Below are 27041 nucleotides of genomic sequence, written 5' to 3'. Positions count from 1 at the left end.
TTTTAAATTTCAAGACGATTTTTATTGAAGCACTCTTATTACAATATTCATGTGGCAGCAATATCTGACAAACTTTGGAGACAGGGTAACATTTTGACAAACTGCAAGTCTGTCAGATGCAGAACTGAAAGTAAATGTTATTTAAAACAAAAGTGAAAGCAATAATAAGAGAAGTGTGATGTGCAGTAAGATGGGTTTCAAAGCACAATTCAGTAGCTATTATCCTTCGGACAGAGGAAAAGTTGTAAGAATGATTTAAGTTTAAAAAGCGGGATACCTATAGCAATGCAACTACAGCAAAATGAGATGTTTCTTTGATATTTACTAAAAATGAAACTATGTGGGTAGGATACCTTGTGAAGCAATCCAAACAATAGGACTGAAAAAGAAAAAGGAAAAAATAATTTCCTTGATTCCTCAAGAAGCAAAAGTGTTCTCCTCTAAACCAAAGCTCACACACTTCTGCTGGTTTTCATCGATGTCATTTCAAAATATTAGCTCTTTCCAGTCTTTAAACAACAAGGTCTCAACTTCTCCTCTAGACACTAAGTCCTTACCCAATAGATACATATTTTTAATTTTGTTCTTTTAGACCACAGGGTCTAAAGTGCGTCTCAGTAGCGGTCTAGCAGTAGATTCCAGAGAGTTCCCTTCCTTCTGAATATCCATGTTACAAGGGCTAATTGGGAACATGCAGAATCTGCAGGCAAGATCATCTACATCTGCTCAGGATGACACATGACTCAGAGTTAAAAACTTGCTGACCAATTAAAACCATTTCCACGTAGCAGGTAAAGATTCATTGCAATGGCTGAATAAAATACCGAAATTTGTACTGACACATGTGCTTACAAAGAAAAGGAAATCATCTTTTGGCATATGCAGTATATAAATTGAGAACAACATATAAATATATACATACATAATATACATACACATGGAAACTCAAACATAAGAGTGCTGAAATATTTCACTTAAAGTGCAAAAACTCAAAAGGCTGGAGGTGGGAGAATAGGGCTCTGGAGCAGTGAGTGTCAAGTTCTGAGCTTTTACACAGTATCTTTCATCTCCATGTTGAGAGGAGGCAAAGCAGCAGTAATTTCTCAAATATGGTTGTGTTTCTATCCACTCAGTTGTACCAGCTACAATCTATTCATGGACAAGGGTGGCTCATTGTGATCAAACTGTGCCCAGCTGTCACAGGTCCCTGCATCACTGGGAATGGCTACCATATTTCTCAAGGCCCAGGACCCCAGGATCACTATCAGCACGACTTTCCACGGGGATTCCGTTGCGTTGATCTTATTCCAGGTGAACAATACTAAACACATCCGCCTGACCAACTTCTATAATAGCTGTTTTGTTTCAGCTTTCTCTGAAAAGACCTGTCATTTCCTCAACACACATGGATTTGGCAGCATGTCAGACTAAAACATCTCAGTGAATACTTTTGGATTTGAGTCTTCTGCAAATTCTGCCAAATAATTCCCTTCACAATCAGGAACGTTTATCTGCAATTTCACTTTCTGAGATGACATATTATGAAAAATTAAATAGCTTGGAAGGTAACCGCAAACTTTTCTAAAGTCTACTTATCAGAATATCTGAGATTAAGTCCTGGACGGGTCATCTAAAATTTGCCTTGATTTCCACTGCTGTGTTTAAGCCTAAGAGGCTAAAATGTTCTCAACACTGTATCTATTGTGATGCAAATGAATATTCTGCACAGTTGATAACAGAGGTGGCTTTTAGAACATCACATCTTCCTTGTCTCTTAGATTTCCTTCTTTTTTTAAGCCTTTAACTTCCTGAAGAACTTGTTTATTGAAGGTAATGACTATGGGGAAATTGGGCATAATGTAAGGGAAATAATTTGGGTTAAAAAAAGTATGAATGCTTGGTATAGTTAAAAATAATTCAGAACTGGTCCTGGGTAAAGCTGCCTCCAAGAAATTTCAAACAAAATGTGCAAGTTTTGAAGTGCCATAAAACAAGCTTATCAAATGAGCATGCATCATTGGCATCCAAAAGGAAGCACTTATAACAAGGGAATATTTCATCACATTTAGAAGCCAACAAACTAAGAGCAGGAGACAAAAGCACTAACTGGTCCCACTACCGTGAGCTCTTGGCTTTCACAGTTGGCATGCTTCTTCTGCTTCTCATTGAAGGATGGAACCCATTTCCAAGGGTGTGAGAAGCATGTCAGCAGAGAGCATCCATGCTAACACTAGCCCAAGTTGCCAGTAGCGATGTCATTGTTTAGATGAGCGGCCCTCCCTTTCACCTGTATGCAGACAAGCAAACTGCACTTCCCTATCATTGCGGAAGAGTTAAGATTCTGTTTTGGAAGAGTTGGTATGTCCCTCCGTACAGGGATTACAAATTCACTGGTTGAGCCCCTTTTAGGAGCTGCCTGTCTCTCACACCGCTCAAGTCCCCTGTCCCTGCGACCTTTAGGTTCATCTTCCAAGAAGCACTAGTTATAGGGTGAAAAAGCACCAAAGTGTACAGTCAGGTGAAATGAACTTTGTGCTGTGAGAGTGGTGATGGACCAAGCCACCCTGGACAAGTCTGTCGAAGAGATTCCTGTTTATTACTTATGAGTTTGGCAGTTCGAACAAACACGCTTAAAACCTCAGCAGTAATACTCTTGGGGGATTTGGATTTACTAATTGTCTTCATGGGGAACTGAATGCACCTGTCAATTGAAGGCAAAATAATAATAATAATATACGAAAAAATATTGTATGGCTCTCAGAGCTTAGGAGAATTCCAGCTGGACGTTTCCTGGCTGGGAACGTCATTTGGATGCAACTCTTCTTTCCTCTAGAGCGAAGGATCTGAAGAAGTAGTGGTCTTGAAGGTGACAGGATATTCCAGGGCCAGATACCCCAGTTTTTCTGTTCACAGCAGAGTCACTTTAGTTAGGTTTAGGGGCCAATCCTCATTTAGTCACTTGTAATGGCACACAGGTATCCTCATCCACAGTCTTAGATACGGCCCTCCCCGCCTGTGCACCTGGTCTACCCTGCTCTTCCTCTAAGGATTGCCATTGTTCTCATCATGCAACTTCACAACTGTTGGAAAAAGAAGCAGAAGCCAGTGGGTCGTTTTGTTGTTGTTGTTGTTGTTATTTGTTTGTTTTCTGTTTTTCTGTTTCTTTTTCCATAATCAATGGACCATTTTAGTCTGTTTGGCAGAAGCCATTCCAGACTAGAAAATTTTTAAGATATTTTTTTATCTGGATAAAATTCCAAATCTGGAAAGATGTTGTAGGAATAGTACCAGGGAAAACTCCCCAACTGGTTTTACCCAGACGGTGTACCTTTCCCTATTTGTTCTGTTTTATGTCACAAGCATGTGCAAGGTAATTCCGATTTCAAATGCTGATTGATTTACTGATTGATAGGGAACAAATTATTAACAAACAAGGGCCTGCTTGCATATCTATTTCATGTTGACATTACATGCTTTTTCATTTTTCTTAATCCCCAGTATTTGCCCATCAAAAGGGTTCAGGTTTTTTTTTTTATATATATAAAGAAAAAATGTATTTGTTTCTTAATTTTCCTTGTAAACACTTATTTAAGTTTATGTAATTGTGAGCCGGTAATTGTATTTTCTGAAGTTTTATAGTATTTTCCCATAAAGCATATTTAATCTTTTAAGACGCTGAAGTACAAAGCACTTTCCTACAGTAATTTCCTAGTTAGAGACTAGTTAACAATGATATTTTATTGCTGGAAGAGAGACAATTTAAAAAGTTGTAAACTAAGTCATTTCTCTGTGCTCCAACTACGACTTCAGTCTGTTTGTACTTCTAATACTTATTTCAAAACTATGATGTTCATCTCTTTCCTTGCTTTTACGTTAAGGTCTTTTAAATATTATATGCTTTTTCCAAATCAAACTCTGACAACTTTGTAGGTTTTTTTTTTGTTTGTTTGTTTTCTCAAGTTGGTCAGAAAACTTAAGCTGACATCAGGCAAAATAAACATCCAGCTCTAGACAAATGCTTAGAATTTTCCAGAATGAAATCACATCATCATTTGCTACAACGCTACTAGTGGTCTTGTAATACACATCACCAAGTTACTTCCACAAAAGTTTTTTTTTTTTTTTAACTCCACAGTATATGCTTAAGGAGACTGAAAGTTGGTGATTCTTACATATACACACGTGAGAATATTCGGCGTAAATACGTAAGAAAAAGTGGCCATCAGTAAAAAGGGAGAAGGAAAGAGGGAGGAAAGGGGGAGAAAGAGAAGAAAGAAAGGAAACAAGGAAGAAACAAAGTTCTTTCCCTTGTTGTTTTATGTGGCTCAGTGTGGCAATGGAAGTTGGCTGCTGAAGCAGGTTTTCCGTGTGTATGTGTGTGTAAGTGTGTGTGTGAGTGTGCACGGAAACGTTTTATATGACGGTAGGCTCCGTGGGTGCATACTGTATTCTCACTCTGCTTCTCACTAAATTAGAAGATTATTATTATGTTGGCAGGACATATACTAAAATTGGAACAATACAGAGAAGATCAGAATAGAACGTATTATTGCATGTTGTTCTAGGTTGCGTGTCGTTTTCCATCCTGAATATTTTGCTAGTAGGATACCTAAATGTAGTTTTAACTTGAAGATTTAAATATAAAATTTTGTATTTACAGAAGAACTATGCTATATTCATATTGCATCTAACCCCCTAATTGCTTATTTCCTTAAAAAGTGCAACAGAGAAAAAGTAACTCAGTATTTTGTTATAGATACTATAGTTAAAAGAGAAAATGTAACAAAATGCAAAATTGAAAAGTTGCAAGAACTTATGGTATCAATGACTAAAATTTCTACTGAAAAAGTTTTGTAAGGGCTGCACGATCACAAATACACATTAACCACCATCGCATTCCACCAGAGCACGAAACTGTGTTGGCTTCATCAGTTTGTGTAGCCAGCTACAATTATCTGATATATGTACAATGTGCTAACTTGTGAGTATGGGTAGTGACTTATAAAACCAGGATGTTCCCTCAAAAAGTAAATTTTTGAAGGTCCCATTTTTTTTTTTTAACGGCTGAATCGAAGGAATAACATCATAGTTTTTGGTCATGTTAAACGGGAGAAAGATCATATTGTGACTTAGCTCCTGAAATCTCACTACTGCTTGCTAGCTTCCTACAAACTCAAAGTGCATTCAGAGGCACTGCACAGCCTCCCAGGACAAACGCTATTCCACGACAGAGCGGTGCACTAATCAATTCCTGAGGCTTTGCCTAGGAAGTTGGCATTGCCATCATCCAAATCTTTCTTTTGGAAACACAGTTTCGAATTCGCTCCTTGTTCATAGGCATCCAGAAAGTAACAGATCCCAGGAATGTCACTGGGAAAGTTGGGTGGAAGTTCTTCTCTTGATCGAGGCGTAAACACAAAGCCAGGGCAATCTTTGAGCAGTCTGAAAAGATACAATATGATAATTCAACACTGTCATGGGTGCTTGCATAACAAAACCAACATCACTGGGAATACTCATACATCCGCTATTTAGATATGCGCTCAGATTTGCTATATAAATCAGAGTTCTTGAATCCATGTGCCCACGTCACAATGACAACATCCACTTACACCTGCCATTTAGCCTTGATGATCCCTGGCTAGCCTCATAAGCCTCTGTCCAAAACCCACTGATTCCACACTCTAACAAGATCTAACACAGTCACTGTAACTTGTGCTTATGTAGAATAGTGTCACCTAAAATGATTAAAAGGCGGGATGTGTAATGTCATTATAATGCTACATTATGAATCACTGATTCGAATTTAAAAGTGAAAGATTGAGGATAAGGATTTTTTTTTGGATCATGTATTCTCCTGTGTCCTAAATTTACACGTGTTTCATAAATATGTCAAAGATGTTGTATTTCATATTCAACAGGTAATTTTATTATCTGGGAAATGTCATTTTACGATTCATTGTATTAGCAACAGTTCTCTCTACAGAAATTACTTTCTCTCATTTTTTAGACTTTCTAGTAATGTCTATTCCTTGCCCTGAGTTTTGGCTGAACTTTAAATTACTAATTACACTCACAAGGCATGAATATCTGAATGAGATTTTAATTATCCATTCCTTTTAAAGCTTTCAAAACATATGACAAACAGGAAGTACCTCTGTAGTAAGGAAGAGTTTTAAAATGTCAGAAAACTTATTTTACAGGAAGTATTCATACCTTTCTAGAATAAACCACCACAGAACCATTGCTTGATCTTTAAACACGGTATATATATACAGGCCACAGGCTGGCGATTCCCCACCCTTGGGAGGTTTCGATGCCAGTCATATGTCACCATTCCATACTGGCTCCTGAGTGCAGCTTGAGAGGCAGTAGCTGATGGTGCAAATGACCGGGTTCCTATCACCCACATGGGAGGCACAGGTTGACCAGGGGTGGGCTGGGGTAGAGGGCTCCTGGCTTCAGTCATTACAGGCACTACGACAGTGAAGCAGGGGATGGGGGCTTCTTTCTCAGTCTTGTCTGTTGTTTATTCTCTTTCTCCCTTGCAAATGAACGAGTTATCCCCAAGAACAGGAAATACAATTTGCTTCACTCTGACAAAACGTTTGTATGCAAGAATTTTCTATCTACCAGAGAGTGGATTGGTGACTCTTAAAGATGCTTCAGTGATATCAAAATGGCAGGTTGCTCTGATTCAGGTGCCCACACAGCATGCTGTTGTGGACACAGTCAAATGGTGATTCTTCAGATGCTCATTGACTGTAGTCTCTCTTTTGCTATGTTAATGCCCGTTGGATGCAGGCTTTACCTCTGTAACCCTTGGGAAATGTGTAATAACCTGCTCATTTTCCCTGGAAAAATTCTTCCTTGTTGTTATGTAACAGGGAATTGGCCGGGCCCTGGCCACCAATTACAGGCAGGGATTTTAAAATCCTTGGAATTTCCTGAGTTGTAGGAATGTCTTTGTTTTCCAAGTCCCTTGCATCACACCTGAATTCAAGTTAAATGGATGACTCACAAACGGAACAGGCCACCAGAAAAGTCTACTGTGCAATGAAAAAGCTGGGGATTTGAGCCAGTCTGATCCATGGGCAGAGGAGGGGACTGTGTTAATTCACAAGGCCAAAGGTTCCATCAATCATGCCTACATAATGGAAACCAATATTATTGCTTGAATACCACAGCTCAAAGCTCAGCTCAGCAGAGCTTTCTGATTGGTGAACTCATTGATTCTAGGAGGGTGACACACCCAATTCCCTGGCCAGAAAAGGGTATGAAAGCTCTCCAAGACTCCTCCCCCAGGTCTTCCTAGACTCCAGTCTGCTTTCTCTTTGATTGACTGTTCTGGTCTGCATCTTCTATAACAAAAGTGTGATCAAAAGTATCATACTTACTTGAGCACCATGAATTATTCTAATCCCGGGAACTTCTGAATGTTTGCATCCATTCGGTCAAAAATATCAGTGGCACAAGGACCCTGAGAGTGTGGTTGATAACTATCCTTAATAGGACACTTTTATTGGAGACTGTTGCCTTACATCTCATGGTTATAACTGGGCTGATTCTGGATAGCTAGTGTCAGAATTATAGTGCAGGATAAGGATCAATGGCAGAATAGCTACCTACCTATGGGAATACTATGTGCACAGTTAAAGAGGAAAGATGGAAGAAGACAATGTTGTCTGTCAAGACACAGCTGGACTACAAATATCTCAGAAGCCCTCTCAACTTCAGTTGAAGATAATAAAGCTATTGTTTTTCTCTTTCCTGGATGACTCTCCAAGTCAAAAACTAGTCTGGAGAATTAATCGGATCCATGAGGAAAAATGACAATTGCACATAAATAAAAACAATATATTTCAGATGCATATCATTTCATTTGTACCTGTAAGTAGTTGGGCTGACATTGATTTTCCTTGGCACACTGCAGGACTCAAACTTGTTAGCCAGGGTGACATCGTTTCCAAAAAGACAATAACGGGGCATTTTAACTCCAACAACTCCCGCAAAAACAGACCCAGAATGCAGACCGATTCTCATCTGAAAGCAAAAGGTAACACATAGTTCCCCATCAGCGGTAAGCTACTTCCTGATTGTCAGTACTAACTTAAAGGCCCCGACGAATTGTTTTACCAAGAACTCTCACCACACCAGTCCCTTCCTCAAAACCTTCAGCCGACTTCCCTTTACTTCTCAAACGCAACTGAAGACGACCAGGACACACTCAGCAGTCTCCCTCCTGACGTTTACCCATATTTGAAGTTCATTACATAGAGCTTCTTTATTTCACCTGTTTTCCTACCTGAAGCCATCTCCCTACACAGCTCTCATAGTCACCGTGGCAACAAAAAGAATCGATGGACCATGTACATACACCTGCTCTCTCGCTAAACAGGAGTAGGCCAATTTTTCTGGACTCCGGGAGCTGTTGTCCAAAACACTCAGAGAAAAGGGTCTATGAATGTAATTTATAGGATGTATTAAAAGACCTTTAAAGACATTTTACATTAAAATAACTTTCTACCAAACATGATCACACTAAAACACGACTAATGACCAGGAAAAGATAGTCGTGATATTGAAACAGAACATAATAGAGGAAGGGGAAAGCTGTATCTACTTAGGCCTAAGTGACTATCAATTCACATTACCCTAAACTCTAGAACCATGTACCACCACAGTTGTCCTAGCTGTGGATGTAAGAAGCTCTCTGGGATGTGCTGGGGTGATCTTGTGCAGAGCCAGGAAACAGAATGGTTGAAAATCAGTCCTCTAGAAGATCCGATTACTTTAAGGCAGCGACTTAGGCTGAATAGAGTGTTGGCTATTGGAATCTTGGAAGGGTGAGAGGAATTTGAATTTCAAAAAACAGGGAAATACATACATTTCTACACATCGAAAAACAATGTGCTATTAATTCTCCTGCCCCAAACACACGTGTTTGAATTATGAAGCCCATTTATGTGGAAATCACTGGTTTCCCTCTCAATTATCTCAGCATTTTTTGATAATTATTTTGATGCTCCCTCACAAAATACTAGAAAGTCAGAGAAAGACAAAATTCTCCACTAAAAACTCCAATGATCAAAATCTAGTCCAGTAAAGTTGCATGTAGGGCTTTGTTCACGTGGTCCAAGTTGTTTCGCACTGTTCCTTTTGAGACGCAGGGTCTAAGGCCCTCTTTCTCAGGGAAGCTTTTATAATTGCTATGATCAACAGGATGCAGCCAAGTGTCAGCGAGCATCATCCAAGACAAGGACAAAAAAGGCTATGTAGCTTTCATCCGTCTTGTCCACTGAGATGAAAGCCCCCATGAGCTCTCTCTTTCACTGAAAGTCTCCCTTCCAAACAAATACATAAATATTTTCCTTTCATTTCCTCTCTCCACATTTTATAACACGCCAGATGGTATTCAACATGACTCTGAAAGCTCATTTCTGAAGGTCATCCCTTTACCACTGCTTTACAAAGGTGACAGAAACTATAAGTAGAACAAATAAAGGACCAAAAAAAACTCATGTTTTTTTTTTTTAAAACCAATACCTGGCATAACATTTTTAAACTTTATTTCCTTACATGTGTGAAAAGATCTTTGGGTCATCTAAAAATATTGATATGTTATGTGCCTTGGAAAGTACTGGTACTTCAGTGATAATATCTTTTTTAGAATATTTTCCACTCCTGCAGACAGCGACCAACAAATAGCTACATTTCCCAAACTGCTGTGTGGCACCTAGGTTTGCTGAATCCAATCTGCTTACATGGTATTTGCATGACTGTGGAAGCCTTGGGGCTTTCTAGGTTATATTTAGCAGAGCCCATTTTCCAGTGTATGCCCCATAGTCAGTTCTTTCCTGTTTAAATGAGTTAGAGAAGATATCACACTCCACCACAAAACTTCTATGCACACATTACTGTTTGGATAGTCATTCAGTAACCCTTTACTTCCCTGCCACCTCTTGAATGGGTTATCCTCAGCCTCACCTTGATAGGTTCTCCGTGAGGAGACATGACCTCATCAGAAAGTTCCATCATTTTCAAAGCCATGAGTGCGATCTGCACAGCATGAGTGTCACTCTCCCTGTGCAACCCACCAGCCACACAGTAGGCATCCCCGATGGTCTCCACCTGGGCGAGAGATATTGTCCGTATTAGAAATGAGGACACAGGGAGGATCTTTGCACACATCACACATCATGCAGCAGTTAGAAGGTTGTCAGTGCTTAGTCTCTGTGGAGAGCCAGAATACAGAAATATGCAGAACCACAGCTCAAAGATGGGAGACAAGAAAGAAAATGAAATGAAGCAAAAGCCCTGGCAATAAATAAAAACATGAAATGAAATAAAGGCCTTAGAGTAAATAACACTGACTCCTGCTGGAAGCTCTCACACTCCGTGGATCAGCCTAGGGAGAGACTTTTCCACATCGATTCTTTCCTATTTAGTTCAGCCAGATCTAGATCTTCTCAGAAGCAGTCAGGAATGGAGAGAAGGCTGGAAATGAGGATGGGGAGGGAAGGTGGTTTCCAACCAGCTCCTCTTGGATTCAGCGGGGGACTCTGGGGCTGCTGTTCTTGTGGTAAGGAGTACAGTTCCAAAAGAGTTGATAGGGTTTGTGGAAAACTCCACCCTAAAGGCTTGAGAAGAATCGTGCAAAGGAGAAGGCTGTGTTGCCCGCAGCCTCTGCAGCTGGCCCAGGAGTGGGGCGCGGGGGCACTTCCTGCTTACAGCTCTGAAACAGGAGACTATCTGCAAACAAATGCAGCAAATTCCATAAGAGGCCATCAAATCTAATCTAAGGGAAGCCAATTATTTTTATCTGTAATTATCCATGGGCCTCTTTCTCCCCCACCCCCAGGGAATCATGGCTGTGTCTGGAATTTCCTGTTAGAAATGTTTTGTAGGAAGGGTTTACATCTAAAATCTAGAATGAAAAAAAAAGTGGCAAGGATTTATGTATTCCCATAAATCATACTTGTTTTCTCCTCAATATTTTATTTATTTCATGTTGAGTTAAGCTCCGGAATGCCAGATTGTTCTGCGGCAAATTAAGCAGATGACTCAAGCCAAATGAGAAACACGCTTTATTTTTAATGCCAATATTGAAAACAAAGGAAAATAATTTGAATTGTCCAAAAATGGCTTTTTAATTCTAAAGAAGCAGGTTGAGTTTTAAATCTCTTCATTTTCTCTTTTCCTAATAATACTTACATAACAAAAAGAATGGCATATGGCAACAGGAGCAGTCACTGCTTAGAATGGGATAAGCGCTCAGTATATCCTGGATGCCTGGTCCATGGTCCATGTTATCTAACACAATGTTGATACTAACTACTCTCATCTCTGAAGACCATGGGGTGCACTGCATATTATTCACACATTTTAACTGTGGATATTACTTTCTGGCTATAAAAATGAGAAAGATTATTTTGCTTGCACAACTTTCAAAGCAAGTAAAATGGAGAGGGACAATTTGAAGACAAGTCTTTTCTATTTAAATGTCTCCACCACTGCTCAGAATGCAACTATTTCTTAAATAGATGATTTTGATTTTTGTTAACCAGACATGAAGCATATCATGTTAATTCTGTACCGCGTTGTTCCACTTGAAGAAAACGTGTATAAACTTCCATGCTTATTTTTATAGATACAAAGGATAAAGTTTCCCTCTTGTAATTCATACCTTAAATTGTTTCATGATTAATGAACCAGCACAGTCAAGTGATTGGTCTACTGACTGTCACAACGTAATCCCACAGCAGACTCTACACCCCATCCTCTTGTCCACTCCTTCCATGCCCGGCTCATTCTTTGAGCGGACAAAGTGGCAGCCCTACTCCTCCCTGGTGATGGCTAACTTGACCTAGTGGAGAAAGCCTCTGCATCTGCATTATAATTCAAATTCAAGGTCAATGCTGCTTCCTTGGTGCACCCGTTTCCCTGCTCCATGCCTACCTTGTAGACATCCAGCTCTCCACACTGCCGGTCAAAGCGAGTGTAGAGAGCATTGAGCATGGTGATGACCTGCAGTGGCGAGCACTGGGAGCAGATGGCCGTGAACCCCACAATGTCTGAGAACAGCATAGTGACGTTGCCGAACCTCTTGGCCGGCACCACCTGCCCTTGCCACAGCTGCTGAGCCACCTCGGAGGGAAAGATGGAACACAGGAGATCCACGGTCTTTTTCTTCTCCTCCTCCAGGGCCTGGTGGGCTTGCTCCAGGGTGGCCTTCAGCTTGCCCAGCCTCTTCTTCAGGCCATCTTGAGCTCGGGCTTGTTCCCCTATCAAGACCACATCCCTCAGTGCGTTGTGAATCGGGATGTCCGATAGGTAGAGCCCACGTCCTGTGAAATCTTCCAGTCTATCCACGCACGGTGACCCCAAGAACAAGATAGCACTGGATTCCACGAGGTAGATCATTTGGCCTTTGAGGTCCATAATCTGTGAAGTAAACGTGAACGGATTTGTTGTGATTCAGTCGAGTTTCCTACACCTTCTGAGACACAAGATGAAGAAGTTGATAACAGCAAACATTCCTTTGTAGCTACACTCTATTATTTCAACAATATAAAAAATGCTATATTTTCTTATAGGTATAATTTGTCCTACATTCTAAAATACATACAGACGTTTGAAGAGCATCCCAGAGAATAATCTTTGCAGATGTCAGGATTTGCAACAAACAACAAAAAGTTCTTGCTTCAAGCACCTCTCATTCAGCAGCTTGCTGGTGTGTTTGCTGCTGTATTCTTTGGATATTCCCTTTGGGTTAATCTGCACGTGTTTTCCGGATAATTCTGTCCTCAAGAAATATAGTCTCATGTTCTTCCTTTTTCCTTGTGCTCTGTCACCCTCTCTTACCCAGACTTCCTCCCCTTCTCCCAGAAATTACTTACACTGCATTTCGGAGGTATGGGAGTTTAAAAGCTTCCAAAGCACCCTCTTTTAGCCCAGTACTTGCTTTTCTATCTTGAGTGGCTCCCCAGGTAATACTGATGACAAGTCATCATTTTGCTAACAAGAGGTCATTGGATCTTACGGGAGAGGTTGCTTTCCCATTTCATCTTTGTACCTAACTCTGCCCTCCACAATGCAAGCTGAAGAACAAATTAATGGAAAGAATTGCTCTCGTGGGGTCTTGGAAGTGGATCTTGAAGTGATCATTCTGGGCCACAAAAAGATTTATCTGGATGTATGCAGATTACATGGGCAGGCAGGTTCACTGTAGCAGAAAGCCAAATGCAACTGAAATAGTTTGCAGTAAGCAACTGGTTAAAGTTGCACACATCATACAATGGAATATCACAGTTCCTGCAAAATAGTGAAAGGAACATCCACAGAATGATAGACAAAGATATCCAACACATATTGCTTAGTGATAAAAAAAAAAAGGAGGTTAGTATATGGGATAGCATGGTAAGCCACTGCTTATAGTGCTGGCATCCCATGACACCTGCTCCGCTTGTAATTCAGCTTCCTGCTAATGCACCTGGGAATGTAGTAGAAGGTAGTCCAGGCATTGGGACTCCTGCCATCCTTATGCTTCCAGCTCCTGCCTCTGCCTGACCCAGCCATAGTAATTGGGGCCACTTGGAGAATGAAACACTAGATGAAAGATCCACCTCGCTTTTTCTGTCTCTTTCCCCCTCTCCTATGTTCTACTTATGCTACAAATAAATAAACCTTCAGAAATGGGAACGTAACAAACTGTAAAAGTAGAAGCTGTGAATATTATTTTTCTGTTTCAATCATGGTGTATATACCTCACCGTTTTCACTTTCTGTTACAATGATGTCTTGAAGTAGTATCCTTTTCTCTCTCTTTTTTAGTCATCGAGATAACATTTTATAATACAAAATACTGTAGTTGTTTGCCTTTGGGGAAAGCACTCAGAACTTCTTTCAATGTGACGTGTGTGTGTGACGCCTCTCTCTCCATTTTGCTTGTATCATCAACTACCACTTAACAAAACTTTCTCTCTTGAAACTAAATAATCAGCAAAGTTTTCTACCCTGAGATAGCAAAGTTAGTCTTTCTCCACATTCTGTTAGAATTAATTAAGCAAATAAGGTACTTCTTAAATCTAGTGAATACTACAGCCTTCCTAGCACTTTCTAAGTCTAGTTAATACTACAAACCCGTCTAACACTTTCTAAGTCTGGTAATACAAGCCCATTTTCTGATAAGCAATCAGTAACTTTGGCTTGCTCATGATGAAACAATACCTGTTACTGCTCAGATTAATTTAACTTTCTGATCATAGTTGGAAATACATTTTCTATAAATATGTATTTCATTTAATTACAAAACATGCCAGTGGGTTTCAGAACACAGGATGCTTTCGATAAACACTCATGGAGCAATGACCCCTGTAGGCAAGCAGATGCCAGTCTTACGATAGTTTTGAAAGGTCACACTGCATAAAATCAATACTTACAATGTAACAGATCAAGCCAGCAAATAATTAAATGAGAAAGGAACTTCTGAAAGTTTAATTTGACCAAAAACTTACTTTGCAGTGGTTTTAAGCCATGCATGCTTTCCCAAAAGCCTTTGAAGTGATGCATTTGAGGGAAGTTCCAAAAATTCACGGAAAGTGGAGTTAAAAGTTGTTTATTTTGGTGCCAAAAAATTCCGAAATCTATGTAGGTTTTTTATGAACCCATTTTCCATGAACTTCTGTGAAATCTTTCTCCCGTCTTTTTACTTTTTCATTTCTGATCCTTGCTTAGATATCTATGATCAAGTTTTAAACATCAAGATAACATTTTATAATACAAAATAATGCATTTTATAATACAAAACAATGTTTTCCTTACCCGGGAGGATTTCTTCACAGAATTGTCCCACCGCCTCACACGTACAATGAACTGCATATTCAACATGGTCATGATCCCACTGAATGTTTGGTTGATTTTTGGAGTCAGGACTTCAAAATACTCGTCAAAATGAGGCTTTCCTTGGAAGTCCCTCCTGTTCATGAGCCTTCGGATGCCATTGCCGAACTGCAGGATGACCATCTCTTTGTCAAACATGAAATGAAACGGAAATGTCTTACAGAAGAGCGAGGCAGGGATGACCAGGGAGGACTGAGGCTTGCCCGGGGACAGGGACGGCCTCGTGTTCTTCACGTGGACAGAATAGAGCAGATAGGGTTGATTGACAAACTCGGTGCAATCGTTTCGGAACGTGGGCGGCAGTAACGCCACCTCCACTTGGCTTTCGTACAGGATGTGAGCGGCTGCTTTAATGATGCCAGGGAGGACAAGAGCCGTGGCTTTCTTGGGGAAGAAGTAGTAGACATCGAGGAAGTCGGGGTCCTTATCCAGGCACAGAATGGATGCGTCCTCCGGGCCGCCCCTCTTTTCGGCTTCTGGGCAATGGCTGCTCTGCTTCAGCAGGGTACTGAAGCTGTTGAGGAAATCTTTGAGGGTGCCTCCCACCACACCAAGGATGTGTTCGTCTTCCTCATAGCAGATCTTAAAATGCTCTTCCCCCAGGGACTCTCTGAAGACCTCCACGGGCAAGCCTGAAAGCATAAACACATTTGAGAAGCAGATCAAGAACCTCAACTGCATCGACTTGGTGGCTCTTTGCTGTTGTTATTCGCATCAGCCACAGACATTAGCTTATACTCGGCTAACTCTGCAGTCAAGTCTCAAATCAGGACACTTTTGTTTGTGTAAATCGTGCTATTTTTAACTTCCATTACATTTAACCAAAAGAGAACTATCTGAATTGCAGGATGAAGTCCATATTAGAAAAAGGACCGCTATGTTTCTGGCAACAGTCAGAACGGTCCAGCTTCACAATGGCGGGACTGTGTAGCTCACGAGGCCCCCCATAACATCAGCGTCACACCCGGAAAAGCAATAGCTGTTTAGAGAGGATTTTCTAACTTTTTTTTTTTTCTGAGATTTTGTATTACTAGTCTCCTGGATCTGAATATCTTGTAATTTGAAAAAATGTAACTGTTTGATCCACATAGTGAAATTTTGGAACAGGACATTCCAAAAATCACTCATTGATTTCCCTCCCCCAATTAATTATTAATGTGAGAGCACCGTCAAGCTCTTTCCACAGGATTGTCATCAAGTATTAAGAAAAACAAAAAGATGGGCCCGGCGCAGTGGCCTACTAGCTAAAGTCCTCACCTTGAATGCACTGGGATCCCATATGGGCACTGGTTCTAATCCCAGCTGCCACACTTCCCATCCAGGTCCCTGCTTGTGGCCCGGGAAAGCAGTTGAGGATGGCCCAAAGCCTTGGGACCCTGCACCTGCCTGGGAGACCCAGAAGAACTCCGGGATCTCGGCTTCAGATCGGCCCATCACTGGCTGTTGCAGTTACTTGGGGAGTGAATCATGGGACGGAAGACATTTCTCTCTCTCTCTCCTCCTCCCTAAATATATCTGCCTTTGCAATAAAAATAAATAAGTATTTTTAAAAAATGGAAAAAGAAAAAATATTATTTATTTTACTATGTGGGGTAGAATTTTTTTAATGCAGAAACAAAGCATACTTAGGTTCAAGACCAAAGCTGGTGAGTCTGTTTCCCTCTAAACTTATCTGCTTCTCAACAGTAACATTAAAAGTGGAAATGTTTTTACAACAAATAAAATACGTGTGTGTGTGTGTGTGTGTGATAAAGCAGTCCTCTTTACATTCCTATCACCAGCAACCTATAGAATAGTTTTGAAGAAAATCTTACTTCTACAGGAGGAGGATACACTCACTCACGTCACAGCTTTAAACAATTCCTTTACCTGCCGCGGTTGCTTGATCAGCAATGATTGTTTCAAAGTCGTCTCTTTCCGAAGATTTCCTGAAATTAGTTGGACATGTTTAGTTATCAACTGCCAGAAGAGCGTCTCGGATCATAACAGAGAAGTGGTCATAGAAACTCATTGGAATAACCTTTTCTGTCCAGGAAAATCTCCACTACCAAGCCTACAGAAAAAGGCCTGTGTCAAATACAAACCAAGACAGTGCTGAAAGACCCCAAAATACACAGCACACAGAGTGTTCCACCCTTACTGATAAAGCAGATTCAGCTTTGGGGGTGTCTGTGAAGGAACGAGCAGCACTGTGCTCTTGCAGCAGCAAGGACATAGGAATTACAGCGATCAAGACAAGGACAGGAATCAGCTCAAAGGGTTGTCTGACCGTTCCAGGAACCAAGAGAAGCTACAAACACATGGATGTATCTTTTAAATATCACTTTCTAAAGCAAATGGAAGTCTTTGCTTTTCAGCTTAAGGTTTTATGACGGAACTTCGAAAGTTTCATGGAAAAAAAGACTCAACAGAGAGATTTGTTTTGGCATCAATTTATACACATGACATATTCAAATAGCTCGAGGAAAATGTGCATTATAAACCAACCAAGCATGGATTTCAAGGATCTTTGCACCAAGAAAAAAAAAAATAACTTTCTATTTCATTTTTTTCCATGAACCGTTAAAAATAATCTTTTACATGATTATCTCTCAGACATAATTACCCTAAACATTTATCTTTTGTTTTGCATTAGAAGTAGAAACAAAAGAAATCTTTTGTTTAACCAACTGCTACATTCATTCCTTCAACATAGAAGTCGATAAATCAGCAGCAAGTTTTTTTGAATTTCGGTATTTTCAACTGAACAATTTGTTGACTAAAATTTAGCAAATTGTTTTTCTGATGATTTCTGACAATGATTGAGAATAAATATACCAGCTCATTCAAGTTACTGAAGGACATCCCTATTTGTGATTCAGTTTGCCTTTAGACAAGCCAAGTTGATAAACACATATACAACTGAAATTTTAAGCAGATTTCAATAAAGCATGGAGCATGATAAGAAGTTTTAGAGGCAGTAAAGAAGAAACATTCAGAAGAAACATTGTCTTACCTACATTCATTGAAGAACACTATATAAGAATCAGTTTTGATTTAGAGATTTTTTTTTAAAAATCCCTGGATGAATATATTTTTCTATATTAATCAGTCTTCTTTTCTCATTTAAATGAGTTCTATTTCTTCCTAGAGGGAGAACAAATCTATTCAGGGAACGCGCTGTCACGTTGCCATTCTCCAGGAATCGTGGAAGGAGATGTGAGCCATGTTTAGCCAGTCAAGCATCTCACAGCTGAACTCCACCCTCAACCGGCACAAGCGAGCACGCAGCACATGCTTGCGACTGCTCTCTCTCACTCACTCACTGTGATTGCACAAGCCTGATATGATCAGAATACACAAGACAAAAAGAGAGAGAGACAGAGAGAGGGAAAAAACTAAACAAAGCTTTCTGGGCAACCAATCCCAGTGATACCATCATGAATGTGGAAAAAAAAAAAAAAAAAAAAGAACCAGAAGAGAAGCGACTCAATTCCTTCATTCAAAGGCAGTCTGTTTTGTTTTGATAGACTGCTTGCTTGTCAGGTCAGGTCAGACATTAGGCAGCAGAGCAGTGGTGGATGAAAGGGGAAAAAAAGAAATGGCAGCTGACTCACAGACAGTGGGAGAAAAACAAAGGGTACCCAAGAATGAAAAAGAGCCAAGACAGGAGGCGCAATCCAGAATACAGCAGCAGCAGTCCACTGGACCGGAAGCTCGTCTCAGACACCGGATAATTATCACCTGCGCTGTTCAACCACACGATTGGCCTTTTTCCTTTCATAAATCAGGAAATGGCATATTTTTGGAGATTTACAAATAAGAGGATTGCTATTTAAGTTTTGAGATTTATGTATTTTTTTTTTAAAAAACTACACTGCTGGAAATATATTCTGTAGGAATGTTTTGGTTACAAAACCCTGGGAATTCATTTGAGTGAGCTGGCTGGCAAGGACTTGTGGAGACAGTCTCAGTAGCACAGCGAGGATGACTCGTGGCTATCTTATCAGCCTGCCTAAGAATTAAGGTCAGAGGCATTCTGGAACGCTTTCTTCATCACTCATGTAAACAAAGATTCTGCCAAGCACACAGATTTGCACTCTCTGCTTCTGGACACTCTGTGACCCGTTCCTGGCTCCGTCTTGCTGCCTGTCGCTGGAGTCTGGCGACTCCGCCAGGAAAACGTAAGCACGCATAATCCAGAGATACTCATCTACTCAAAAGTAAGGGACAGATGAATGAATGTATGACGCATCCCTGACAATAATGTTAGTCTTGAAACATGAAGGTTTAGTTCTACAAATGTGAAGCTATTTCAAAAAGCCTGTAGTCAAATTTAAAAGACAAGTTTATTCGTGAACTTTTTCAAGACTTCTCCTATGTATTATCTGAAAATTAAATAATTTTTTTGTGTGCTTTACAACGTGTTTACTCATTGAAAATAATTCTTGAGATTCACAAACTGACAGAACTGAGGGTGAGCAATTCACCTCCTGAAAAAGACATCATTAGGAATTCCACATATTAGGGCTAGCGTGGTGGCATGCTGTGTTAAACCATTACCTGGAAGGCTGGCATTTCATATGGACAACAGTTCCAATCCCCACTGTTCTATTTCCTGTTCAGCTCTTTGCTAACATTCCTATTACCACAGCCTGAGTTCAGCTGCTAGCTCTGGCTCCCAGTTTAGGCTTCTGGCACACCATGGAAGGCAACAGATGAAGGCTAAAGTAGTTGAGTCCCTGACACCTGTATGAGGATCTTGGATTGATTTCCCTGCCCCTGACACTGGCTTGAACCTGTGCCCTAGCTGTTAAGTATATTCAGAACATGAGACAGCAAATAGGAGCTCCCTTTTTGTCTCTCTGATTCTGGAATAAATTTCTTGAAATATTGATTTATTTGAAAAGCACAATGACAGAGAGAAGAAGAAAGAGAGAGAAGGAGTGAAAAGGACACTTCATTTTGCTGGTTCATTCCGCAAATGCCTCAATAGCCACGGCTAGTCTGGGATCTTATCCAGGGGACCATAACTCAGTCTGGGTCTCCCGCATGGGCGGAAGTGATGCACAAACTTTTGCCATTTTCTGCTACTTTCCAAAGCACATTCACAGGAAAGTGGCTCAGAGTAGAATGGACAGGACTGAAACGGGTGCTCAGTTTAACCTACTGAGCTCCAATGCCAACCCGAATTAGTTTTCAAAACAACCCACAGAGAAAAATCGAATTATTTACCAGTTTGTGAGGATGTCAAATTATTTTTTGGGGAAAAAAAAAACAACCTTGTAATCAGATTATTTCCAGAAAAATCACAAAGCTGGAGTATAAGAAAAGCAAGACTTAACAGGGCTGATACGCACAGCTACAGTCCAATCGGTGATGAGAATGAGCAGCTGCTGCCGCATGCCCAGAAGTGTCCTGTCCACCAAAGTGTGCACCTGCTCCCGATGAGTTGTCTGTGGTTTAGCACACCGGTGAGAGATGTGTACTGCATAGGGAGGGGAGCTTTGCCCCTGGGCCTCTGGGTATTACTCAGGCATGGAGTCTTTCCTGGTTTTGGAGGAAATCCATGCCTTACCTGTTGGCAAATATTTTTCAAATTCTCTCTTTGTATGGGAAGAAGATGAGACCCTGTTCAAGACAGACCAATATACGGCAGCATAGTGAAAACACAGTGAAAAATTATGGTTTGGATTTCAGCTCTGCCTTTTTCTATACAGCTATAAACTCCTAAACACCGGGGAAGTGAAGTTTTGAAATCCACTGGAGTGTGTAAACGAAACACACTTACTTTAAAATTGGCAGCAGTTAAAACCCATAGAGCAGTGTCCTGGTCTCTCTCTCTTTTTTTTCCTATAATGCATCCATAAACGTTGATAGGTCAGTGAGTCTTGGCTGCTATTAGCAGAGTTCGTAATTCTGCTAGGAGCTACGCCCCAAGTGGTTTGACTTACCTGATCTCTCTTATTTTATGCTTTGCCAATGTTCTCTGGAGGGCAAGGTTCAATCGTTCAAACTGAAAAGTGAAAAGACATATTTTAAGCATGTCCCTAAGTGGTAATTATTGAAAACTCTGCATTTGTAAAAGTCATCCCGAAGGACACATTATTACTTCAAGAGTGAGGGCAGTAAATTTTGAAACTGCAACAGACTTTCTGTTTATTTGTTTTCGTTTTCTTCAAACAGCGGAGGCAGCATCAGGGTCAGAGGAATTTGCTGGGTTGTGTATTGTGGCCACAGATCTGGACTGCAGAGCCATCTCATAGACGGCCTCAACACTTGATCAAACTGTATCAGAATCCAAACAATGGACTTTAGGCTGGTTACAGCAGCGCTTCCATGATGAAGGCCTGCTTGTTCATTTATTTGAGATGAGTATTTTGTTTACCTCAGCTTGTATTAGCTAGTGATTTTCACCAAATACTTGTGTTTTACTCTTTTCAGGGTTTTAGCTTCTTGCTTTGTAAAAACTGTTTATTTGTATGTACGTCAGCTTGCATACTTCCTAAACACGGCTGACCTCTTCTTAATCTTCCTCTAGAGTTTTGTCTGTTACTCATTATTGATATGTGGGAAACAGCATTGTTAACTAGTGCTGTCAATTTGTTTTTGCATTCCATAAAAATAATCAGATGTCTTTCTGGGTAAGTAGATACTCATTTATTTCGTTGTCCCCTAACTAGTGAATTGAAAAATCTTCTGACTTCCAAGTTGAGAAACTGCTTTTTCTTGGAGGACATTTGTATCTCTCAGTTCCCACTAGTCAAGTGATGCAATGGAATGAAGAACAACAGATCAAGATTCACTTTCAAAGCAATGAGTTAAAAAAAAATGGATTTGCAGTTTTAACAATGCATAAAGCTAAATGAAGAGATTTACAGTTTTCAAGAGAACACTTGGTTGCTGAAGATAAATGAATGACCATTTTAAAAGTGGAACACTTTTTCTGAGTCTTCCAGGTTTGGAAAGGAAAGATTCAGGGCCCGGGTAAAGGAAAGGCTCGTAGGAGACAGTCCATTGCACAGTCTGAATAGGCCGTAGAGGGTTATGTGAGGGTAAGTAGGAAGCCTGACAGACGAGGGAGTCTCATTTCCAAGCACCGCACCTTTTTTGCGTCAAGAATTAAAGATAATGCTATTTTGATAAGACTATCAATGAGATGGGTCAGTCAGCATGCTTGCAAAGTTTGAATTTCTCAATAGCCTCCTGCTCAGCGACTGATTATTCTAGCATTACCAGTCTTTGAGTATCAGTGGGTACATACATCCATGGAACCGGGAAGATCTGCAAGCTATTTCAACCACTGAAACGTATTTATGTGGGAAGCAACAAGCTAAATGGAAGGCCAGCACAGCGGCAACAGTGAGCCAACTTGGCCCCCGTGACACTGTGAGAAGGAGTTGGAGTGCCTGTGAGGGTCTCTGCTAACACACCCAAGACAGCAGCAGGAAATGGCCCGAGTGCTTGAGCCCTTGTACACATGTGGGAGGTCTGGATGGAGCTGGGCATGCTGACCTCCGCCTAGCCCAGCTCCAGATGCTGCAGACATTTGGAAAGGAAGTCAGTGCAAAGACGATCTCGCTCAGTCTTCTTCCCCCTCCCCACATCCCCACACGATCACTCTGACTTCTAAACAAATAGACATTTAAAAATGGCACGTCATTTTGGTGCAAGCAATTTTGAATTGGATGCATACTTCTTTATGGCCATACATTTTTCACAAACTTTCTGAAGTGCCATCCTGTGTCCAGAACTCTTGACTAGTACCCACACTCTGAAGACACTCTGTTCACGTGCATTATCATGGATAAATATATCATAAATAAATAGTATTTCTTCTGTTGCCAATGCAGTGTCTTAAAGGCTGAGCCTATACAATTTATCACAGAAATGATAGAGCTAAGTAGAGAGATGTTACTGTCTTAGTTTCATAATTTAAATGATACCTCTTTTCATGGAATTGCTGATCTAACCAAAGACTTCGATGGACACTAACAAATAACCCCTCTGTCTTCTTCACCTTCTTGGTTAAACCATCTGGTAAACTACATTTTTTTAAATCTCTCTCAGTAAAGATCCTCCTTCATCTTTTATCTTCTCCCTTTTGAATCCAGCAGGTTTTTTATGTTTTTTTTTCTCCAACTAACATATATGCTACCAGTGTTAGAAGGAAACAGAGCCTGTGTCTCGTGCTGGAGTTAGCGGAGCAGATGTCCTAGATTTCCATTTTTATCAACTACTTACTTTTCCTAAACCAAAAAGAGATGAGGAAATGTCAAATAGAAGAGGTGCTATGCAAGTATTAGTATGATACTTGAATGATTAAATACACACTAAAGTAGACTCTAAGACCCTAAGGAGAATCTGTGAGTCACAGCGGAGACACCTGTTCCTAAAGGCAAAGGAAATGCTGCTCTTAAATTTGAATCCTGAACAGTGGCCTTTGCCCTGATGGATGAAGGACAGATATGTGTTTACTGTTCTAAGATGTGTTTGTCTTCTGTGCACTTATAAGAACACCTAGGGACTAACTGTTATTTGAAGCAACGTTGCTGTGTATTCTCTGGATTTTGATGGGCAGAATTTCATTGGTATGTCCTAGCAACAAGTAAATACTTCAGCTGATTCTGAACTTTATGCAGTCTTAATATTTCTCAGACCAGTGAACTATCAACGAATATATCATGTCATATTTTCTCTCGGCAATCCAATAGTTTGGAACACATTTGGGGTTTTGATGATTCTCTTCAGATCCTCAGAGTCTCATCTGCTCTTTGATTTGTGGAAGTGCCATTTACGTATGCATAATCAATTTAACTAATTTCTTTCCATAAACAGGTTCTTATTTGCCACAGGAGTGGATAACAGCCGAATGCAAGCTTCTTAAAAAACACTCTGCATGAGAAGCCGACAGGATTATCAGCAGTAACAGCCACAGAAGGCAAGCAAACAACATTATCAGAAAAATCAGCAATGAGTGAGATGTGCAAAGTTTTCCATAACGTGAGTTATACTTCTATTTTAAACAAATGATGTAAATTTATGTGCCTCAGTTTCTCTGCACAGAAACTAAAAACTCTGTACTCAGTGACCAATAAGACCTCTTACTACTGAAATATCCCAGTGTCTTACGATGACATTTTCTACGATGACTTGTTACAGATACGGAATTTGAATACTTGCCATGACCCTTCAAGTACCTAGTTTGATATTAAATCTTGTTACCTAAAAGCGTCCCTAGGATGCCACAAATACTATTTTGAAACCCTTTCTTTGAATTGTGGACAACCCTGAAACTAAACAGTAGGCTACATATTTGATCTGTCAACATAAAAAAAGAATCAGGGATGGGGGAGAGGGTGTTTTTCAAACACAGGCAAATGTTTGAACAATGAATGAACTCGTCTAGATGAACTGCTACAGTGTTCACACGTATTCAGCACTGGGACATTTACTATCATAGCAGAGATGGCCTCAGTTGGAAAGGAGCCGCAGTAATTAAAGTCAAACGTATGTTTCTGCTTTCTAGATTTTCCACAGCCTTTCCTTCCTGGCTACAAGACGCTGTGGTCAAGCCTTGAAGAGTTGTCGATGAGTTCACAAACAAACAATACAGCTTGATATAAATAAAGTAAAATATAGCTTAATTTTGGTACTCCCTTCTGGCTTTTCAGGACATTCCCTGGAGGACAAAGACAGGGCAATTTACAATGGTCTGCCTGTCTCCTGCAGACTGGGGCAGGAAACATACTCCTGTAACTTCTCCCTCAGCAGAGAGGGAGAGGCTAGGGCATCAATATTAAAGGTCTGAGAGACTCCTAGAAGTTTTAATTGGGCTAACTGGGGAGACTATTGCCTTGGTCAAGCCAGTCTGTGAGACTGAAAGTGTTGGTAACTTCTTCAGCTGTGTAGAAGCCACAGCTGTGGCACACATGAAGAACCAGAGAAACGTGACACCGCCAAAGCAACAGAATAGAGTTCCATTAATCAATCCTAAAGAAATAGAGAGCTGAGGACTGACTGACAAGTAGTTAGAAATAAAACTATAAATAAGCACCGTGAGCTATAAGGCAACACAACAACTTCAGTCCTGAAAACACAAATGAATAAAATGAGAATTTCATCAAATATAATAAAATCTTACAATGCAAGAATGCGGCAGCTAAACTGAAAAACTTACCAGAGAACTATAGAGATATTCAACAACATACTTGAGCACGTACAAACATCAGGTAAAACTAAGACAGATTTGTATTATCAAGTCAGAAGAGGAGAAGAAAGAATGTAAAAAGGGAATGAAAGAGAGAGAGGGCAAGAGAAGCCACTAGAACACCATCAAGTGAACCAGAATATTTTAATAAGAGATTCCAACATGGGCATTATGTCTATTGTAGGAATCCAAAATTTATAAAGCAAAATAACAAAGTTAAAATGGTAATGATAGGCTTCTGGAAAAGCATGGAAGCTACCCAGCTTGTCCACCATCACAATCTAGCTAGACGATGGCAACCACAGGCTCATGCATGACTCAGACCCATGGGACCAGGTCAAGAGCACAGAGAACCTGACTCATTAGCATTATGGAAATTTTGTCGTCCATAAATTGGTGGACCACATAGGATGGTGTTTGAAATCAAAAGGGGAGAAGTGGGATATGCATTATTCTTCAACCGATCTAATTTTATCTTTTAAAGCTTTATTTATGTAAAAGACAGGGTGACACAGAGAGAGGGAGACACATACACACATGTAAGGAGAGTAGGGGCTGGAGGGGGGAGAGAGAGAAACGAGACATTGTCTGCTGGCTTACTTCCCATATGCTCACAACAGCTGGGGAGAGGCTAGCCTAAAGCCAGGACCTGGACCTCCATCCCAGTTTGTCTCCCACTGGTGTTTGGGATCCCAGCACTGGTCATCTTTCGTTGTCTTTCCAGTGTATCAGCAGGGAGATGGCATGAAAACAGCTCCCTGATCTGAGAGCTGGTGTCGCATGGCAGTTTAGCCCACTATGCCCCAATGCTGCTCTCAGGAATTTATTTTTAAAGTAACAGGTAGCAGCTACTGAGCATGGCACGAGCTGCAGATGACTTGGCTTAATCATCTTTGCAACTTTAGAAAACAGTACTGTTCCTGTTGTCATGTCACACGGTTCCTGTTCCCGGGCCACACCGTTCCTGTTCCCGTGTCATGGAGGACAAAGAAGCTCTGAGGAACTAAGTAGCTGTAACAGTAGAAGCTCCTTCCAAAAGGAATTCAAGACATTACACATTTTAAAAATAAATGCATGCACAAGAAACTGTCTTCAAAGAAGTTTTTTTGGGAGAATTTCAAGGGAATATTCTACATGTGTGAAAGCCTGGGATGGAAGAATAAAGGCATATGCCTGAGTTTTGCTTACAACACCATCTTTCTATAATTTCAAAATGGCATTCGTGTCCCAATAAGGAAAGTTCTCACCTCGGGGAAGATGAGTTTACAAATGCTCTCTGCCAAGGTGTGAAGGTAGACTCGGCTGCGACTGGTCTTTCTCTGGGGAAGGCCTCCTTGAGCATGCTTCTCGGGAATGTTCTGACAGACCGGCACAGTGGCTTTGCAGCTCTCTGAGCTTCCTGCCCCCTCGCTGGCTGGCTCTTTGGGCACCTGGCCCGGTGCCAGTAAAGAGAAAGGGCACTCGCCGGTGATCTTGAGGTCCTTGAGCTTGGTGCAGAACATGGTGCTGGCGGCCTTCACCGGATCTCCCAGGGAGCGGCCGTGCTTACGTGGGCGTGCGCACTGTGAGAGCCACTTTCAACTCAACGACACCTGTGATCGTGGGATCTCTGCAAAAGAGTAGAAAGAACGGTGCTTTTACAAACAGAAGACAGGCAAAACCAGCCAGGCACGGGCACTATTTTCCAAGTAAAACAAATAACCAACAACAAAAAAGTTGTGGTGGAACTGCCAATTATAAGGGAGCGAAACCTCCAGTCTTCACCATCTGTACGTTTCAGCAGGCTAGTGACGCACTTGCTTTTAACATTCTAATACTTTTCAAATGGGATGTAATTCACGCCCAGGTATACTCAATCTGTGGCTTTTTATGTTTAAATGCATTTGATCCAGTTTGGTTTCAAAAGAGTAGAAAACCGTGGTTTTCTGAAAAGCACGTTCATTCATTAGCGC

At 40.7% G+C, this 27041-nt stretch overlaps 1 protein-coding gene across 2 annotated transcripts; it reads right to left on the bottom strand.

The window, feature by feature from the left end:
• Positions 1-26591, bottom strand: GUCY1A1 (guanylate cyclase 1 soluble subunit alpha 1). 2 transcript variants are annotated; one of them, XM_040971315.1, is made up of 8 exons: positions 26337-26591; positions 20834-20895; positions 16770-16828; positions 14823-15532; positions 11959-12444; positions 9988-10131; positions 7889-8043; positions 1-5442 (listed from the first exon to the last, which is right to left on the bottom strand). In XM_040971315.1, exons 1-8 carry the CDS (start codon positions 26589-26591, stop codon positions 5241-5243), a joined length of 2073 nt encoding a protein of 690 aa, XP_040827249.1. In that variant the 3' UTR covers positions 1-5240. The 2 variants fall into 2 exon arrangements, with proteins under 2 accessions (XP_040827249.1, XP_040827250.1); XM_040971316.1 differs by having other exon boundaries at positions 14823-15025.
• Positions 26592-27041: the final 450 nt, after the last annotated feature.

Source organism: Ochotona curzoniae, unplaced genomic scaffold (genome assembly GCF_017591425.1).
Source record: "Ochotona curzoniae isolate NIBS_2020 unplaced genomic scaffold, NIBS_Ocur_1.0 contig_21, whole genome shotgun sequence".
NCBI lineage: Eukaryota > Metazoa > Chordata > Mammalia > Lagomorpha > Ochotonidae > Ochotona > Ochotona curzoniae.
Note: the sequence above shows the minus strand (reverse complement) of the source record. Positions and strands in the feature narration are given on the sequence as shown.

Bases quoted from the DNA above. Each gene is read 5' to 3' on its own strand.
- GUCY1A1 (XM_040971315.1), bottom strand. From the start codon at position 26,591: ATGTTCTGCACCAAGCTCAAGGACCTCAAGATCACCGGCGAGTGCCCT. The intron at 16,829-20,833 runs GTAAGTCAAACC...AACTAATTTCAG, and splicing joins CATAAAATAAGAGAGATCAG to GAAATCTTCGGAAAGAGACG. The intron at 12,445-14,822 runs GTAAGGAAAACA...TTTACTTCACAG, and splicing joins CTGTGAAGAAATCCTCCCGG to ATTATGGACCTCAAAGGCCA.